This window comes from Pseudophryne corroboree, chromosome 6 (genome assembly GCF_028390025.1).
Source record: "Pseudophryne corroboree isolate aPseCor3 chromosome 6, aPseCor3.hap2, whole genome shotgun sequence".
Taxonomy (NCBI): Eukaryota; Metazoa; Chordata; class Amphibia; order Anura; family Myobatrachidae; genus Pseudophryne; species Pseudophryne corroboree.
The window spans coordinates 675,292,822-675,313,360 of record NC_086449.1 but is presented as its reverse complement, the minus strand read 5'-3'; the positions used below and the strand labels follow the sequence as shown (position 1 = coordinate 675,313,360).

Sequence of the window (20,539 nt, the reverse complement as noted above, 5' to 3'; positions counted from 1 at the left end):
TTCTATTTCTCGTAGTCCGTAGTGGATGCTGGGGACTCCGTCAGGACCATGGGGAATAGCGGCTCCGCAGGAGACAGGGCACAAAAATAAAGCTTTAGGATTAGGTGGTGTGTACTGGCTCCTCCCCCTATGACCCTCCTCCAAGCCTCAGTTAGGATACTGTGCCCGGACGAGCGTACACAATAAGGAAGGATATTGAATCCCGGGTAAGACTCATACCAGCCACACCAATCACACCGTATAACTTGTGATCTGAACCCAGTTAACAGTATGACAAACGTAGGAGCCTCTGAACAGACGGCTTACAACAATAACAACCCGAATTTGTTTGTAACAATAACTATGTACAAGTATTGCAGACAATCCGCACTTGGGATGGGCGCCCAGCATCCACTACGGACTACGAGAAATAGAATTATCGGTAAGTAAATTCTTATTTTCTCTAACGTCCTAAGTGGATGCTGGGGACTCCGTCAGGACCATGGGGATTATACCAAAGCTCCCAAACGGGCGGGAGAGTGCGGATGACTCTGCAGCACCGAATGAGAGAACTCAAGGTCCTCCTCAGCCAGGGTATCAAATTTGTAGAATTTTGCAAACGTGTTTGCCCCTGACCAAGTAGCAGCTCGGCAGAGTTGTAATGCCGAGACCCCCCGGGCAGCCGCCCAGGATGAGCCCACTTTCCTTGTGGAATGGGCCTTGACAGATTTAGGTTGTGGCAAGCCTGCCACAGAATGTGCAAGTTGAATTGTGCTACAAATCCAACGAGCAATCGTCTGCTTAGAAGCAGGAGCACCCATCTTGTTGGGTGCATACAATATAAACAGTGAGTCAGACTTTCTGACTCCCGCCGTTCTTGAAATATATATTTTCAATGCCCGGACCACGTCCAACAACTTGGAATCCTCCAAATCGTTAGTAGCCGCAGGCACCACAATAGGCTGGTTCAGGTGAAACGCTGACACCACCTTAGGCAGAAAATGAGGACGCGTCCGCAGTTCTGCCCTGTCCGTATGGAAAATCAGATATGGGCTCTTATATGATAAAACCGCCAATTCTGATACTCTCCTGGCTGAAGCCAGGGCCAGTAGCATGGTTACTTTCCATGTAAGATACTTCAACTCCACCGATTTGAGCGGCTCAAACCAATGGGATTTGAGAAAATCCAAGACTACATTAAGATCCCACGGTGCCACTGGGGGCACAACCGGGGGCTGTATATGTAGTACTCCTTTTACAAAAGTCTGGACTTCAGGAACTGAAGCCAATTCTTTCTGGAAGAAAATCGACAGGGCCGAAATTTGAACCTTAATGGACCCCAATTTGAGGCCCATAGACAATCCTGTTTGCAGGAAATGTAGGAATCGACCCAGTTGAAATTCCTCCGTGGGGGCCTTCCTGGCCTCACACCACGCAACATATTTTCTCCAAATGCGGTGATAATGTTGTGCAGTCACCTCCTTCCTGGCTTTTACCAGTGTAGGAATGACCTCTTCCGGAATGCCTTTTTCCCTTAGAATTCGGCGTTCAACCGCCATGCCGTCAAACGCAGCCGCGGTAAGTCTTGGAATAGACACGGTCCCTGCTGAAGCAGGTCCCGTCTTAGAGGTAGAGGCCACGGATCCTCCGTGAGCATCTCTTGAAGTTCCGGGTACCAAGTTCTTCTTGGCCAATCCGGAGCCACTAGTATCGTTCTTACTCCCTTTTGCCGTATAATTCTCAGTACTTTTGGTATGAGAGGCAGAGGAGGGAACACATACACTGACTGGAACACCCACGGTGTTACCAGAGCGTCCACAGCTATTGCCTGAGGGTCTCTTGACCTGGCGCAATACCTGTCCAGTTTTTTGTTGAGGCGGGACGCCATCATATCCACCATTGGTTTTTCCCAACGGTTCACAATCATGTGGAAGACTTCTGGATGAAGTCCCCACTCTCCCGGGTGTAGATCGTGTCTGCTGAGGAAGTCTGCTTCCCAGTTGTCCACTCCCGGAATGAATACTGCTGACAGTGCTATCACATGATCTTCCGCCCAGCGAAGAATCCTTGCAGCTTCTGCCATTGCTGTCCTGCTTCTTGTGCCGCCCTGTCTGTTTACGTGGGCGACTGCCGTGATGTTGTCCGACTGGATCAACACCGGCTGACCCTGAAGCAGGGGTTTTGCCAGACTTAGAGCATTGTAAATCGCTCTTAGCTCCAGTATATTTATGTGAAGAGACATCTCCAGGCTTGACCATACTCCCTGGAAGTTTCTTCCCTGTGTGACCGCTCCCCAGCCTCTCAGACTGGCATCCGTGGTCACCAGGACCCAGTCCTGTATGCCGAATCTGCGGCCCTCTAACAGATGAGCACTCTGCAACCACCACAGAAGAGACACCCTTGTCCGTGGCGATAAGGTTATCCGCTGATGCATCTGCAGATGTGATCCGGACCATTTGTCCAGCAGATCCCACTGAAAAGTTTGTGCGTGGAATCTGCCGAATGGAATCGCTTCGTAAGAAGCCACCATCTTTCCCAGGACTCTTGTGCATTGATGCACAGACACTTTCCCTGGTTTTAGGAGGTTCCTGACAAGTTCGGATAACTCCCTGGCTTTCTCCTCCGGAAGAAACACCTTTTTCTGAACCGTGTCCAGAATCATTCCCAGGAACAGCAGACGTGTCGTCGGGGTCAACTGAGATTTTGGAAAATTCAGAATCCACCCGTGTTGTTGCAGCACTAGTCGGGTTAGTGCTACTCCGTCCTCCAGCTGTTCTCTGGACCTTGCCCTTATCAGGAGATCGTCCAAGTAAGGGATAATTAATACGCCTCTTCTTCGCAGAAGAATCATCATTTCGGCCATTACCTTGGTAAAGACCCGAGGTGCCGTGGACAATCCAAACGGCAGCGTCTGAAACTGATAATGACAGTTTTGCACCACGAACCTGAGGTACCCTTGATGTGAAGGGCAAATTGGGACATGCAGGTAAGCATCCTTTATGTCCAGGGACACCATAAAGTCCCCTTCTTCCAGATTTGCTATCACTGCTCTGAGTGACTCCATCTTGAACTTTAATTTTTGTATGTACAGGTTCAAAGATTTCAGATTTAGAATAGGTCTTACCGAGCCGTCCGGCTTCGGTACCACAAATAGCGTGGAGTACTACCCCTTTCCCTGTTGTAGGAGGGGTACCTTGACTATCACCTGCTGAGAAAACAGCTTGTGAATGGCTTCCAATACCGTCGCCCTGTCTGAGGGAGACGTTGGCAAAGCAGACTTTAGGAACCTGCGAGGGGGGAGACTTCTCGAATTCCAACCTGTAACCCTGAGATACTACCTGCAGGATCCAGGGGTCCACCTGTGAGCAAGCCCACTGTGCGCTGAAATTCTTGAGTCGACCCCCCACCGCTCCTGAGTCCGCTTGTAAGGCCCCAGCGTCATGCTGAGGGCTTTGCAGAACCCTGAGAGGGCTTCTGTTCCTGGGCAGGGGCTGCTTGCTGCCCTCTCTTACCCCTTCCTCTGCCCCGAGGCAGATATGACTGTCCTTTTGTCCGCTTGTTCTTATAGGACCGAAAGGACTGCGGCTGAAAAGACGGTGTCTTTTTCTGTTGGGAGGGGGTCTGAGGTAAAAAGGTGGATTTTCCGGCAGTTGCCGTGGCCACCAGATCCGATAGACCGACGCCAAATAATTCCTCCCCTTTATACGGCAATACTTCCATATGTCGTTTGGAATCCGCATCACCTGACCACTGTCGCGTCCATAAACTCCTTCTGGCAGATATGGACATCGCATTTACTCTCGATGCCAGAGTGCAAATATCTCTCTGAGCATCTCGCATATAAAGGAAAGCATCCTTTAATTGCTCTATAGTCAATAAAATACTGTCCCTATCCAGGGTATCAATATTTTCAGTCAGGGAATCCAACCAGACGACCCCAGCACTGCACATCCAGGCTGAGGCGATGGCTGGTCGCAGTATAACACCAGTATGTGTGTATATACTTTTTAGGGTAGTTTCCAGTCTCCTATCAGCTGGATCCCTGAGGGCGGCCGTATCAGGAGACGGTAACGCCACTTGTTTTGATAAGCGTGTGAGCGCCTTATCCACCCTAGGGGGTGTTTCCCAGCGCGCCCTAACCTCTGGCGGGAAAGGGTATAATGCTAATAACTTTTTTGAAATTAGCACTTTTCTATCTGGGTTAACCCACGCTTCATCACATACATCATTTAATTCCTCTGATTCAGGAAAAACTACAGGTAGTTTTTTCACCCCCCACATAATACCCCTTTTTGTGGTACTTGCAGTATCAGAGATATGCAAAGCCTCCTTCATTGCCGTGATCATATAACGTGTGGCCCTACTTGAAAATACGTTTGTTTCATCACCGTCGACACTAGATTCAGTGTCTGTGTCTGTGTCGACCGACTGAGGTAAAGGGCGCTTTACAGCCCCTGACGGTGTCTGAGACGCCTGGGCAGGTACTAACTGGTTTGCCGGCCGTCTCATGTCGTCAACTGATTTTTGTAATGTGCTGACATTATCACGTAATTCCATAAACAAAGCCATCCATTCCGGTGTCGACTCCCTGGGGGGTGAAATCACCATTATCGGCAATTGCTCTGCCTCCACACCAACATCGTCCTCATACATGTCGACACACAGCAGACACACAGGGAATGCTCTTATCGAAGACAGGACCCCACTAGCCCTTTGGGGAGACAGAGGGAGAGTTTGCCAGCACACACCCAAGCGCTATAATATATATGGGAACAACCTTATATAAGTGTTGTTCCTTATAGCAGCTTAAATATATCAAAATATCGCCAAAAAATGCCCCCCCTCTCTGTTTTACCCTGTTTCTGTAGTGCAGTGCAGGGGAGAGTCCTGGGAGCCTTCCTCACAGCGGAGCTGAGCAGGAAAATGGCGCTGTGTGCTGAGGAGAATAAGCCCCGCCCCCTATTTCGGCGGGCTTTTCTCCCGGAGTTTTAGATATCTGGCATGGGTTAAATACATACATATAGCCTCAATGGCTATATGTGATGTATTCTTTTGCCATAAAGGTATTAAATATTGCTGCCCAGGGCGCCCCCAGCAGCGCCCTGCACCCTCCGTGACCGCTTGGTGTGAAGTGTGTGACAACAATGGCGCACAGCTGCAGTGCTGTGCGCTACCTTCATGAAGACTGAAGAGCCTTCTGCCGCCTGTTTCCGGACCTTCAATCTTCAGCATCTGTAAGGGGGGTCGGCGGCGCGGCTCCGGGACGAACCCCAGGGTGAGACCTGTGTTCCGACTCCCTCTGGAGCTAATGGTGTCCAGTAGCCTAAGAATCCAATCCATCCTGCACGCAAGTGAGTTGAAATTCTCTCCCCTAAGTCCCTCGATGCAGTGAGCCTGTTGCCAGCAGGACTCACTGAAAATAAAAAACCTAAAAACTTTTTCTAAGCAGCTCTTTAGGAGAGCCACCTAGATTGCACCCTGCTCGGACGGGCACAAAAACCTAACTGAGGCTTGGAGGAGGGTCATAGGGGGAGGAGCCAGTACACACCACCTAATCCTAAAGCTTTATTTTTGTGCCCTGTCTCCTGCGGAGCCGCTATTCCCTATGGTCCTGACGGAGTCGCCAGCATCCACTTAGGACGTTAGAGAAAAAGGCATTCCGGATGAAGTCATCCCTATCCTGATCAAAGCCAGGAAGGATGTAACCGCAAAAACATTATCACCGCAATTGGCGAAAATATGTTGCGTGGTGCGAGGCCAGTTAGGCCCGACGGAGGAAATTCAACTGGGTCGATTCCTACATTTCCTGTAAACAGGAGTGTCTATGGGCCTGAAATTGGGGTCCATTAAGGTTCAAATTTCGGCCCTGTAAATTTTCTTCCAAAAAGAACTAGCTTCAGTCCCTGAAGTTCAGACGTTGTAAAATAAGAATTTACTTACCGATAATTCTATTTCTCGGAGTCCGTAGTGGATGCTGGGGTTCCTGAAAGGACCATGGGGAATAGCGGCTCCGCAGGAGACAGGGCACAAAAAAGTAAAGCTTTACTAGGTCAGGTGGTGTGCACTGGCTCCTCCCCCTATGACCCTCCTCCAGACTCCAGTTAGGTACTGTGCCCGGACGAGCATACACAATAAGGGAGGCATTTTGAATCCCGGGTAAGACTCATACCAGCCACACCAATCACACCGTACAACTTGTGATCTAAACCCAGTTAACAGTATGACAACAGAAAGGGCCTCTTAAAGATGGCTCCTTAACAATAACCCGAATTAGTTAACAATAACTATGTACAAGTATTGCAGATAATCCGCACTTGGGATGGGCGCCCAGCATCCACTACGGACTCCGAGAAATAGAATTATCGGTAAGTAAATTCTTATTTTCTCTATCGTCCTAAGTGGATGCTGGGGTTCCTGAAAGGACCATGGGGATTATACCAAAGCTCCCAAACGGGCGGGAGAGTGCGGATGACTCTGCAGCACCGAATGAGAGAACTCCAGGTCCTCCTTTGCCAGGGTATCAAATTTGTAAAATTTTACAAACGTGTTCTCCCCCGACCACGTAGCTGCTCGGCAGAGTTGTAATGCCGAGACCCCTCGGGCAGCCGCCCAAGATGAGCCCACCTTCCTTGTGGAGTGGGCTTTTACAGTTTTAGGCTGTGGCAGGCCTGCCACAGAATGTGCAAGTTGAATTGTGTTACAAATCCAACGAGCAATCGACTGCTTAGAAGCAGGTGCGCCCAACTTGTTGGGTGCATACAATATAAACAGCGAGTCAGATTTTCTGACTCCAGCCGTCCTTGCAATGTATATTTTTAAGGCTCTGACAACGTCCAACAACTTGGAGTCGTCCAAGTCGCTAGTGGCCGCAGGCACCACAATAGGTTGGTTCAGATGAAATGCTGATACCACTTTAGGGAGAAAATGCGGACGAGTCCGCAGTTCTGCCCTATCCGAATGGAAGATTAGATAAGGACTTTTATAAGATAAAGCCGCCAATTCAGATACTCTCCTGGCAGAGGCCAGGGCTAGTAACATAGTCACTTTCAATGTGAGATATTTCAAATCCACCTTTTTCAATGGTTCAAACCAATGGGATTTGAGGAAATCTAAAACTACATTTAGATCCCACGGTGCCACCGGAGGCACCACAGGAGGCTGTATATGCAGTACTCCCTTGACAAAAGTCTGGACCTCAGGGACAGAGGCCAATTCTTTTTGGAAGAATATTGACAGGGCCGAAATTTGAACCTTAATGGATCCCAATTTGAGACCCATAGATAATCCTGATTGCAGGAAATGTAGGAAACGACCCAGTTGGAATTCCTCCGTCGGAACCCTCCGATCCTCGCACCACGCTACATATTTTCGCCAAATGCGGTGATAATGTTTCACGGTGACTTCCTTCCGTGCCTTAATCAAGGTAGGAATGACTTCTTCTGGAATGCCTTTCCCTTTTAGGATCTGGCGTTCAACCGCCATGCCGTCAAACGCAGCCGCGGTAAGTCTTGAAAAAGACAGGGACCCTGCTGTAGCAGGTCCCTTCTCAGAGGTAGAGGCCACGGTTCGTCCGTGAGCATCTCTTGAAGTTCCGGATACCAAGTCCTTCTCGGCCAATCCGGAACCACTAGTATTGTTCTTACTCTTCTTTGCCGTATGATCTTCAATACCTTTGGTATGAGCGGCAGAGGAGGAAACACATACACTGACTGGTACACCCAAGGAGTTACCAGTGCGTCCACAGCTATTGCCTGTGGATCTCTTGACCTGGCGCAATATTTGTCCAGTTTCTTGTTGAGGCGAGACGCCATCATGTCTACAATTGGTCTTTCCCAACGGTCTATTAACATGTTGAAGACTTCTGGATGTAGACCCCACTCTCCCGGATGAAGATCGTGTCTGCTGAGGAAGTCTGCTTCCCAGTTGTCCACGCCCGGGATGAACACTGCTGACAGTGCTATCACGTGATTCTCCGCCCAGCGAAGAATCTTGGCAGCTTCTGCCATTGCACTCCTGCTTCTTGTGCCGCCCTGCCTGTTTACATGGGCGACCGCCGTGATGTTGTCCGACTGAATCAACACCGGCTTTCCTTGCAGGAGAAGTTCCGCCTGGCTTAGAGCATTGTAGATTGCTCTTAGTTCCAGAATGTTTATGTGAAGAGACTTTTCCAGACTCGTCCATACTCCCTGGAAGTTTCTTCCTTGTGTGACTGCTCCCCAGCCTCTCAGGCTGGCGTCCGTGGTCACCAGGATCCAATCCTGAATGCCGAATCTGCGGCCTTCTAATAGGTGAGCCTTCTGCAACCACCACAGAAGTGACACCCTTGTCTTTGGTGACAGGGTTATTCGCAGGTGCATCTGCAGATGCGACCCTGACCATTTGTCCAACAGATCCCTTTGGAATATTCTTGCCTGGAATCTGCCGAATGGAATTGCTTCGTAAGAAGCCACCATTTTTCCCAGGACTCTTGTGCATTGATGTACTGACACTTTTCCTGGTTTTAGGAGGTTCCTGACCAGATCGGATAACTCCTTGGCTTTTTCCTCTGGAAGGAAAACCTTTTTCTGAACCGTGTCCAGAATCATTCCTAGGAACAGCAGACGAGTTGTCGGGATTAAATGGGATTTTGGAATATTCAGAATCCACCCGTGTTGTCTTAGCACCTCTTGAGATAGTGCTAAAGCTGTCTCCAGCTGTTCTCTGGACCTTGCCCTTATTAGGAGATCGTCCAAGTATGGGATAACTAATACGCCTTTTCTTCGAAGAAGAATCATCATCTCGGCCATTACCTTGGTAAAGACCCGAGGCGCCGTGGACAATCCGAACGGCAGCGTCTGAAACTGATAGTGACAGTTTTTGAACAATGAACCTGAGGTACCCCTGGTGTGCGGGGTAAATCGGAACGTGTAGATACGCATCCTTGATGTCCAAGGATACCATAAAGTCCCCTTCTTCCAGGTTCGCTATCACTGCTCTGAGTGACTCCATCTTGAACTTGAACTTTTTTATGTAGAGGTTCAAGGACTTCAGATTTAGAATAGGCCTTACCGAGCCATCCGGCTTCGGTACCACAAATAGAGTGGAATAATACCCCTTTCCTTGTTGTAATAGGGGTACTTTGACTATCACCTGCTGAGCGTACAGCTTGTGAATGGCTTCCAACACCCTCTCCCTTTCGGAAGAGACGGTTGGTAAGGCAGACTTCAGGAAACGATGAGGAGGATCCGTCTCTAATTCCAACCTGTACCCCTGAGATATTATCTGCAGGATCCAGGGGTCTACCTGCGAGTGAGCCCACTGCGCGCTGTAATTTTTGAGACGGCCCCCCACTGTCCCCGAGTCCGCTTGAGAGGCCCCAGCGTCATGCTGAGGTTTTTGCAGGAGCCGGGGAGGGCTTCTGTTCCTGGGAAGGAGCTGCCTGTTGGTGTCTCTTCCCTCTTCCTCTGCCTCGTGGCAGGTACGACAAGCCCTTTGCTCTCTTATTTTTGTAGGAGCGAAAAGGCTGCGGTTGAAAGGTCGGTGCCTTTCTCTGTTGGGGAGTGACTTGAGGTAAAAAAGTGGATTTCCCGGCAGTAGCCGTGGCCACCAAGTCTGATAGACCAACTCCAAATAACTCCTCCCCTTTATACGGCAAAACCTCCATGTGACGTTTTGAATCCGCATCGCCTGTCCACTGTCGTGTCCATAAGGCTCTTCTGGCTGAAATGGACATAGCACTCACCCGAGATGCCAGTGTGCAAATATCCCTCTGTGCATCACGCATATAGATAAATGCATCCTTTATTTGTTCTAACGACAGTAAAACATTGTCCCTATCTAGGGTATCAATATTTTCAATCAGGGATTCTGACCAAACTACTCCAGCACTGCACATCCAGGCAGTTGCTATAGCTGGTCGTAGTATAACACCTGCATGTGTGTATATATTCTTTTGAATAACTTCCATCTTTCTATCTGATGGATCCTTAAGTGCGGCCGTCTCAGGAGAGGGTAACGCCACTTGTTTGGATAAGCGTGTGAGCGCCTTGTCCACCTTAGGGGGTGTTTCCCAGCGCGCCCTAACCTCTGGCGGGAAAGGGTATAATGCCAATAACTTTTTTGAAATTATCAACTTTTTATCAGGAGCAACCCACGCTTCATCACACACGTCATTTAATTCTTCTGATTCAGGAAAAACTGTTTGTAGTTTTTTCACACCATACATAATACCCTGTTTTACGGTATCTGTAGTATCAGCTAAATGTAACGTCTCCTTCATTGCCAAAATCATATAACGTGTGGCCCTACTGGAAAATACGTTTGAATTTCTACCGTCGTCACTGGAATCAGTGCCCGTGTCTGGGTCTGTGTCGACCGACTGAGGCAAAGGGCGTTTTACAGCCCCTGACGGTGTTTGAGGCGCCTGGACAGGCATTAATTGATTGTCCGGCCGCCTCATGTCCTCAACTGACTGTTTAAGGGAAGATAAACCATCACGTAATTCCACAAATAAAGGCATCCATTCTGGTGTCGACCCCCTGGGGGGTGACATCTGCATATTTGGCAATTGCTCCGCCTCCACACCAATATCGTCCTCATACATGTCGACACCACGTACCGACACACACCGCAAACTCACAGGGAATGCTCTAATGAAGACAGGACCCACTAGCCCTTTTGGGGAGACAGAGGGAGAGTCTGCCAGCACACACCACAAAGCGCTATATATACAAGGGATATCCTTATATTAAGTGCTCCCTTATAGCTGCTTTAATATATATATATATATAGCCATTAATGTGCCCCCCCTCTCTGTTTTACCCTGTTTCTGTAGTGCAGTGCAGGGGAGAGACCTGGGAGCCGTTCTGACCAGCGGAGCTGTGACAGAAAATGGCGCCGTGTGCTGAGGAGATAGGCCCCGCCCCTTTTTCGGCGGGTTCTTCTCCCGCTATTTTTCCAGTCAGGCAGGGGTTAAATATCTCCATATAGCCCCTATGGGCTATATGTGAGGTATTTTTAGCCTTGTATAAGGTTTATATTTGCCTCTCAGAGCGCCCCCCCCCAGCGCTCTGCACCCTCAGTGACTGCCCAGTGAAGTGTGCTGAGAGGAAAATGGCGCACAGCTGTGCGCTACCTTATGAAGACTGAGGAGTCTTCAGCCGCCGGTTTCCGGACCTCTTCACGCTTCAGCATCTGCAAGGGGGTCGGCGGCGCGGCTCCGGGACCGGACTCCACGGCTGGGCCTGTGTTCGATCCCTCTGGAGCTAATGGTGTCCAGTAGCCAAGCAGCAAATCCACTCTGCATGCAGGTGAGTTTACTACTTTCCCCCTAAGTCCCACGTTGCAGTGATCCTGTTGCCAGCAGGACTCACTGTAAAGAAAAAAACCTAAACTAAACTTTCTCTAAGCAGCTCTTTAGGAGAGCCACCTAGATTGCACCCTTCTCGTTCGGGCACAAAATCTAACAGGAGTCTGGAGGAGGGTCATAGGGGGAGGAGCCAGTGCACACCACCTGACCTAGTAAAGCTTTACTTTTTTGTGCCCTGTCTCCTGCGGAGCCGCTATTCCCCATGGTCCTTTCAGGAACCCCAGCATCCACTTAGGACGATAGAGAAAAGGGGTACTGCATATACAGCTTCCTTTTGTGCCTCCAGTGGCACTTTGGGATCTCAATGTAGTTTTGGGTTCCAAAAGTCACATTGGTTGGAACCACTTAAATCTGTGGAGTTAAAATATCTCACATGAAAAGTGGTCATGCTGTTGGCCCTGGCCTGGGCCCGGCGCGTGTCAGTATTGGCGGCTTTATCCTGAAAAAGCCCTTATCTGATTTTCCATTCGGACAGGGCGGAATTGAGGACTCGTCCTCAGTTTCTCCCCAAGGTGGTTTCAGCGTTTCACCTGAACCAACCTATTTGTGGTGCCTGCGGCTACTAGGGACTTGGAGGATTCCAGGTTGCTGGACGTAGCCAGGGCCCTGAAAATATATGTTTCCAGGACGGCTGGAGTCAGAAAATCTGACTCGCTGTTTATCCTGTACGCACCCAACAAGCTGGGTGCTCCTGCTTCTAAGCAGACTATTGCTCGTTGGATTTGTAGTACAATTCAGCTTGCACATTCTGTGGCAGGCCTGCCACAGCCAAAAATCTGTAAATGCCCACTCCACAAGGAAGGTGGGCTCATCTTGGGCGGCTGCCCGAGGAGTCTCGGCTTTACAACTTTGCCGAGCAGCTACTTGGTCAGGAGCAAATACGTTTGTAAAATGCTACAAAATTGATATCCTGGCTGAGGAGGACCTGGAGTTCTCTCATTTGGTGCTGCAGAGTCATCCGCACTCTCCCGCCCGTTTGGGAGCTTTGGTATAATCCCCATGGTCCTTACGGAGTCCCCAGCATCCACTTAGGACGTTAGAGAAAATAAGAATTTACTTACCGATAATTCTATTTCTCATAGTCCGTAGTGGATGCTGGGCGCCCATCCCAAGTGCGGATTGTCTGCAATACTTGTACATAGTTATTGTTACAAAAATCGGGTTATTATTGTTGTGAGCCATCTTTCAGAGGCTCCTCTGTTATCATGCTGTTAACTGGGTTCAGATCACAGGTTATACGGTGTGATTGGTGTGGCTGGTATGAGTCTTACCCGGGATTCAAAATCCTACCTTATTGTGTACGCTCGTCCGGGCACAGTATCCTAACTGAGGCTTGGAGGAGGGTCATAGGGGGAGGAGCCAGTGCACACCAGCTAGTCCTAAAGCTTTTACTTTGTGCCCAGTCTCCTGCGGAGCCGCTATTCCCCATGGTCCTTACGGAGTCCCCAGCATCCACTACGGACTATGAGAAATAGAATTATCGGTAAGTAAATTCTTATTATATATATATATATATATATATATATATATATATATATATATATATATATATATATCGATCGAAGAATTGACCGGCACTCTCCTGACTAGCTCTTTTACCCCGGTACCTTCTGGGACAAATTTGCAGATTCCAAAAGAAGACAGCAGCACTGGAGGATTTTAAATACATGAAAAAGTGTATTCAAAGCTTACAGGTAGCCTACCTGTAAGCTTTGAATACACTTTTTCATGTATTTAAAATCCTCGAGTGCCGCTGTCTTCTTTCGGAATATATATATATGGTATACTTTCCTATTATTTATTTCTCAAAGACCCGCGGACCACATATACAGATACTCTGTAAATAAATAAGACCGTTTAAGACGTTAGCAGTGGCACAAACTATACGCTACTAAGAATGATGACGCAGTTGATATTTCACACGGGGCTGCCAGGGGATCCGCCTATGCCAGCAGCTGACAGCCACAAGATGGTGCCCACTTAGTAGCCTGCGCTCTAATAATGACGTCATCCAGACGTGCCATCTCTGAGCTGACAGCAGCAGTGCTGTGTAAGCTGCTCATTGTGCTGTTGGTGATTTCGTACGGAGGGTGGAGAACGACCAGTGTATAGTGCATGGCATGGAGGCTCCTGGCAACCCCGGAGAGTCGGTGACCGACGTGGCAATGACTGCGTCTCAGAGGAGATCAGAGATCCGGCGCAGGAAACTGATGACTAACTCTGAGGAGAGGATGAATAAGATAATGGGCATCCAAAAGCCCAGCAGCAGCGGTGAGAGCCGGGAGGGATGTGTGTAATGTTTGACAGCAGTTTTACTGATAGACACAGGCGGGTATGGCAGTGCTTTAATACCTCCATATGATTGGCGGTTCTGCTGCGTAACACTTGTACTCGTCTCCAGCAGCCACTTACCTCATTATACACCTTGGTGAGTAAAGATGGACATTGATTGTTTCCATCTATGGCAGGAAACCATATATTAAAAACCATTGATGGTTTAAACCATAGGTGTGCAGCATACTAACTAGCCTACTCTCTCGGATGGAAAGCTCCAGAACCTGGGGTGGCTCTCCTGGGCATCCGAAAGAGTGGGCAAATCTCCCTGAGGCTGCCCGCCAGTCAACCGTGGTATCACACCTCCTAAATTAAATGGGCTGGCAATGATGCAATTCAAGCTGAATTGCGTCATTGTGGCCCCGACTCCCACTTGACAATGCTGGTAATTGGAGCCACGATGATGCAAATGCACTATCACACCCCTTGCCCACTTGACCATGATGTGTCCCTAGTTAGGGATGGGCATCGATGTTTGCAAACAATTGATGGTTGACAGCCAATGTCATAGAGTAGTGAAACCGTTGATGGTTCCCCTGTACATGGTTATATGCTATTGATGGTCGCCACCAATGGTGACCATTGATGTTTAACCACCAATAGCCATTCTTACCCCCTTTATACTGTACTAATAACAGGGACACTGTGATGGCAAACTGGCATTCCGACATGATAAAAATGCGTTGTATGGCATTTTCTCTATCGTCCTAAGTGGATGCTGGGGTTCCTGAAAGGACCATGGGGAATAGCGGCTCCGCAGGAGACAGGGCACAAAAAAGTAAAGCTTTACTAGGTCAGGTGGTGTGCACTGGCTCCTCCCCCTATGACCCTCCTCCAGACTCCAGTTAGATTTTGTGCCCGAACGAGAAGGGTGCAATCTAGGTGGCTCTCCTAAAGAGCTGCTTAGAGAAAGTTTAGTTTAGGTTTTTTTCTTTACAGTGAGTCCTGCTGGCAACAGGATCACTGCAACGTGGGACTTAGGGGGAAAGTAGTAAACTCACCTGCATGCAGAGTGGATTTGCTGCTTGGCTACTGGACACCATTAGCTCCAGAGGGATCGAACACAGGCCCAGCCGTGGAGTCCGGTCCCGGAGCCGCGCCGCCGACCCCCTTGCAGATGCTGAAGCGTGAAGAGGTCCGGAAACCGGCGGCTGAAGACTCCTCAGTCTTCATAAGGTAGCGCACAGCACTGCAGCTGTGCGCCATTTTCCTCTCAGCACACTTCACTGGGCAGTCACTGAGGGTGCAGAGCGCTGGGGGGGGGCGCTCTGAGAGGCAAATATAAACCTTATACAAGGCTAAAAATACCTCACATATAGCCCATAGGGGCTATATGGAGATATTTAACCCCTGCCTGACTGGAAAAATAGCGGGAGAAGAACCCGCCGAAAAAGGGGCGGGGCCTATCTCCTCAGCACACGGCGCCATTTTCTGTCACAGCTCCGCTGGTCAGAACGGCTCCCAGGTCTCTCCCCTGCACTGCACTACAGAAACAGGGTAAAACAGAGAGGGGGGGCACATTAATGGCTATATATATATATATTAAAGCAGCTATAAGGGAGCACTTAATATAAGGATATCCCTTGTATATATAGCGCTTTGTGGTGTGTGCTGGCAGACTCTCCCTCTGTCTCCCCAAAAGGGCTAGTGGGTCCTGTCTTCATTAGAGCATTCCCTGTGAGTTTGCGGTGTGTGTCGGTACGTGGTGTCGACATGTATGAGGACGATATTGGTGTGGAGGCGGAGCAATTGCCAAATATGCAGATGTCACCCCCCAGGGGGTCGACACCAGAATGGATGCCTTTATTTGTGGAATTACGTGATGGTTTATCTTCCCTTAAACAGTCAGTTGAGGACATGAGGCGGCCGGACAATCAATTAATGCCTGTCCAGGCGCCTCAAACACCGTCAGGGGCTGTAAAACGCCCTTTGCCTCAGTCGGTCGACACAGACCCAGACACGGGCACTGATTCCAGTGACGACGGTAGAAATTCAAACGTATTTTCCAGTAGGGCCACACGTTATATGATTTTGGCAATGAAGGAGACGTTACATTTAGCTGATACTACAGATACCGTAAAACAGGGTATTATGTATGGTGTGAAAAAACTACAAACAGTTTTTCCTGAATCAGAAGAATTAAATGACGTGTGTGATGAAGCGTGGGTTGCTCCTGATAAAAAGTTGATAATTTCAAAAAAGTTATTGGCATTATACCCTTTCCCGCCAGAGGTTAGGGCGCGCTGGGAAACACCCCCTAAGGTGGACAAGGCGCTCACACGCTTATCCAAACAAGTGGCGTTACCCTCTCCTGAGACGGCCGCACTTAAGGATCCATCAGATAGAAAGATGGAAGTTATTCAAAAGAATATATACACACATGCAGGTGTTATACTACGACCAGCTATAGCAACTGCCTGGATGTGCAGTGCTGGAGTAGTTTGGTCAGAATCCCTGATTGAAAATATTGATACCCTAGATAGGGACAATGTTTTACTGTCGTTAGAACAAATAAAGGATGCATTTATCTATATGCGTGATGCACAGAGGGATATTTGCACACTGGCATCTCGGGTGAGTGCTATGTCCATTTCAGCCAGAAGAGCCTTATGGACACGACAGTGGACAGGCGATGCGGATTCAAAACGTCACATGGAGGTTTTGCCGTATAAAGGGGAGGAGTTATTTGGAGTTGGTCTATCAGACTTGGTGGCCACGGCTACTGCCGGGAAATCCACTTTTTTACCTCAAGTCACTCCCCAACAGAGAAAGGCACCGACCTTTCAACCGCAGCCTTTTCGCTCCTACAAAAATAAGAGAGCAAAGGGCTTGTCGTACCTGCCACGAGGCAGAGGAAGAGGGAAGAGACACCAACAGGCAGCTCCTTCCCAGGAACAGAAGCCCTCCCCGGCTCCTGCAAAAACCTCAGCATGACGCTGGGGCCTCTCAAGCGGACTCGGGGACAGTGGGGGGCCGTCTCAAAAATTACAGCGCGCAGTGGGCTCACTCGCAGGTAGACCCCTGGATCCTGCAGATAATATCTCAGGGGTACAGGTTGGAATTAGAGACGGATCCTCCTCATCGTTTCCTGAAGTCTGCCTTACCAACCGTCTCTTCCGAAAGGGAGAGGGTGTTGGAAGCCATTCACAAGCTGTACGCTCAGCAGGTGATAGTCAAAGTACCCCTATTACAACAAGGAAAGGGGTATTATTCCACTCTATTTGTGGTACCGAAGCCGGATGGCTCGGTAAGGCCTATTCTAAATCTGAAGTCCTTGAACCTCTACATAAAAAAGTTCAAGTTCAAGATGGAGTCACTCAGAGCAGTGATAGCGAACCTGGAAGAAGGGGACTTTATGGTATCCTTGGACATCAAGGATGCGTATCTACACGTTCCGATTTACCCCGCACACCAGGGGTACCTCAGGTTCATTGTTCAAAACTGTCACTATCAGTTTCAGACGCTGCCGTTCGGATTGTCCACGGCGCCTCGGGTCTTTACCAAGGTAATGGCCGAGATGATGATTCTTCTTCGAAGAAAAGGCGTATTAGTTATCCCATACTTGGACGATCTCCTAATAAGGGCAAGGTCCAGAGAACAGCTGGAGACAGCTTTAGCACTATCTCAAGAGGTGCTAAGACAACACGGGTGGATTCTGAATATTCCAAAATCCCATTTAATCCCGACAACTCGTCTGCTGTTCCTAGGAATGATTCTGGACACGGTTCAGAAAAAGGTTTTCCTTCCAGAGGAAAAAGCCAAGGAGTTATCCGATCTGGTCAGGAACCTCCTAAAACCAGGAAAAGTGTCAGTACATCAATGCACAAGAGTCCTGGGAAAAATGGTGGCTTCTTACGAAGCAATTCCATTCGGCAGATTCCATGCAAGAATATTCCAAAGGGATCTGTTGGACAAATGGTCAGGGTCGCATCTGCAGATGCACCTGCGAATAACCCTGTCACCAAAGACAAGGGTGTCACTTCTGTGGTGGTTGCAGAAGGCTCACCTATTAGAAGGCCGCAGATTCGGCATTCAGGATTGGATCCTGGTGACCACGGACGCCAGCCTGAGAGGCTGGGGAGCAGTCACACAAGGAAGAAACTTCCAGGGAGTATGGACGAGTCTGGAAAAGTCTCTTCACATAAACATTCTGGAACTAAGAGCAATCTACAATGCTCTAAGCCAGGCGGAACTTCTCCTGCAAGGAAAGCCGGTGTTGATTCAGTCGGACAACATCACGGCGGTCGCCCATGTAAACAGGCAGGGCGGCACAAGAAGCAGGAGTGCAATGGCAGAAGCTGCCAAGATTCTTCGCTGGGCGGAGAATCACGTGATAGCACTGTCAGCAGTGTTCATCCCGGGCGTGGACAACTGGGAAGCAGACTTCCTCAGCAGACACGATCTTCATCCGGGAGAGTGGGGTCTACATCCAGAAGTCTTCAACATGTTAATAGACCGTTGGGAAAGACCAATTGTAGACATGATGGCGTCTCGCCTCAACAAGAAACTGGACAAATATTGCGCCAGGTCAAGAGATCCACAGGCAATAGCTGTGGACGCACTGGTAACTCCTTGGGTGTACCAGTCAGTGTATGTGTTTCCTCCTCTGCCGCTCATACCAAAGGTATTGAAGATCATACGGCAAAGAAGAGTAAGAACAATACTAGTGGTTCCGGATTGGCCGAGAAGGACTTGGTATCCGGAACTTCAAGAGATGCTCACGGACGAACCGTGGCCTCTACCTCTGAGAAGGGACCTGCTACAGCAGGGTCCCTGTCTTTTTCAAGACTTACCGCGGCTGCGTTTGACGGCATGGCGGTTGAACGCCAGATCCTAAAAGGGAAAGGCATTCCAGAAGAAGTCATTCCTACCTTGATTAAGGCACGGAAGGAAGTCACCGTGAAACATTATCACCGCATTTGGCGAAAATATGTAGCGTGGTGCGAGGATCGGAGGGTTCCGACGGAGGAATTCCAACTGGGTCGTTTCCTACATTTCCTGCAATCAGGATTATCTATGGGTCTCAAATTGGGATCCATTAAGGTTCAAATTTCGGCCCTGTCAATATTCTTCCAAAAAGAATTGGCCTCTGTCCCTGAGGTCCAGACTTTTGTCAAGGGAGTACTGCATATACAGCCTCCTGTGGTGCCTCCGGTGGCACCGTGGGATCTAAATGTAGTTTTAGATTTCCTCAAATCCCATTGGTTTGAACCATTGAAAAAGGTGGATTTGAAATATCTCACATTGAAAGTGACTATGTTACTAGCCCTGGCCTCTGCCAGGAGAGTATCTGAATTGGCGGCTTTATCTTATAAAAGTCCTTATCTAATCTTCCATTCGGATAGGGCAGAACTGCGGACTCGTCCGCATTTTCTCCCTAAAGTGGTATCAGCATTTCATCTGAACCAACCTATTGTGGTGCCTGCGGCCACTAGCGACTTGGAGGACTCCAAGTTGTTGGACGTTGTCAGAGCCTTAAAAATATACATTGCAAGGACGGCTGGAGTCAGAAAATCTGACTCGCTGTTTATATTGTATGCACCCAACAAGTTGGGCGCACCTGCTTCTAAGCAGTCGATTGCTCGTTGGATTTGTAACACAATTCAACTTGCACATTCTGTGGCAGGCCTGCCACAGCCTAAAACTGTAAAAGCCCACTCCACAAGGAAGGTGGGCTCATCTTGGGCGGCTGCCCGAGGGGTCTCGGCATTACAACTCTGCCGAGCAGCTACGTGGTCGGGGGAGAACACGTTTGTAAAATTTTACAAATTTGATACCCTGGCAAAGGAGGACCTGGAGTTCTCTCATTCGGTGCTGCAGAGTCATCCGCACTCTCCCGCCCGTTTGGGAGCTTTGGTATAATCCCCATGGTCCTTTCAGGAACCCCAGCATCCACTTAGGACGATAGAGAAAATAAGAATTTACTTACCGATAATTCTATTTCTCGGAGTCCGTAGTGGATGCTGGGCGCCCATCCCAAGTGCGGATTATCTGCAATACTTGTACATAGTTATTGTTAACTAATTCGGGTTATTGTTAAGGAGCCATCTTTAAGAGGCCCTTTCTGTTGTCATACTGTTAACTGGGTTTAGATCACAAGTTGTACGGTGTGATTGGTGTGGCTGGTATGAGTCTTACCCGGGATTCAAAATGCCTCCCTTATTGTGTATGCTCGTCCGGGCACAGTACCTAACTGGAGTCTGGAGGAGGGTCATAGGGGGAGGAGCCAGTGCACACCACCTGACCTAGTAAAGCTTTACTTTTTTGTGCCCTGTCTCCTGCGGAGCCGCTATTCCCCATGGTCCTTTCAGGAACCCCAGCATCCACTACGGACTCCGAGAAATAGAATTATCGGTAAGTAAATTCTTATTTTTTCAGTGTCTGCTTTACTTCAAACATGATCAGACACTGATAGAATTCTTTAAATCACATCACGGTGTACTCTCTGTAAGTGTGCTGACATTTTTACTGTCCAACTCTCATATCCTACTAGTTTGTTAGTCTAGCAGTGACTTGGAGGCAGTGATCTCACTGATACTAATATTATGTGGGTTCCTGGGACCCACCGTTAGGGGTTCTACTTCATTGCTTCTGTGTCCATAATTTATGCTTTTGAGCACCCCATAATGTTCATCTGATCCCTCATCATAGCATCAGACTTCCCAACATGCGTCTTAAATGCATGTCTAATGCCTCCATAATATAACATGTAGTAAGACTTGTTTGTGCACAATTCCTGTGCCTACATATAAAACATTTACAGAAACTGTAGTATATAAAATATCGTTAAGGAGCTACAAATACAAATTCATATATACAAGCACAAGTAACTTCCAATAAATCTGTACGACTGATTTTTGAGGAAGATACTAAGGTGTA

General features: G+C 48.7%; 1 protein-coding gene across 2 annotated transcripts in view; it reads left to right on the top strand.

Annotated features, from left to right (window-relative positions):
* The first annotated feature begins 13,268 nt into the window (after positions 1–13,268).
* Positions 13,269–20,539, top strand: part of CAMLG (calcium modulating ligand) — a 146,965-nt gene continuing 139,694 nt past the window's right edge. Inside the window, exon 1 of one of the 2 annotated variants that reach the window (XM_063928266.1) lies at positions 13,269–13,597. In XM_063928266.1, coding sequence (XP_063784336.1) covers positions 13,447–13,597 — 151 coding nt within the window. In that variant the 5' untranslated portion in view covers positions 13,269–13,446. The remainder of the gene's footprint in view (positions 13,598–20,539) is intronic. The other variant, XM_063928267.1, reaches the window with a different exon arrangement.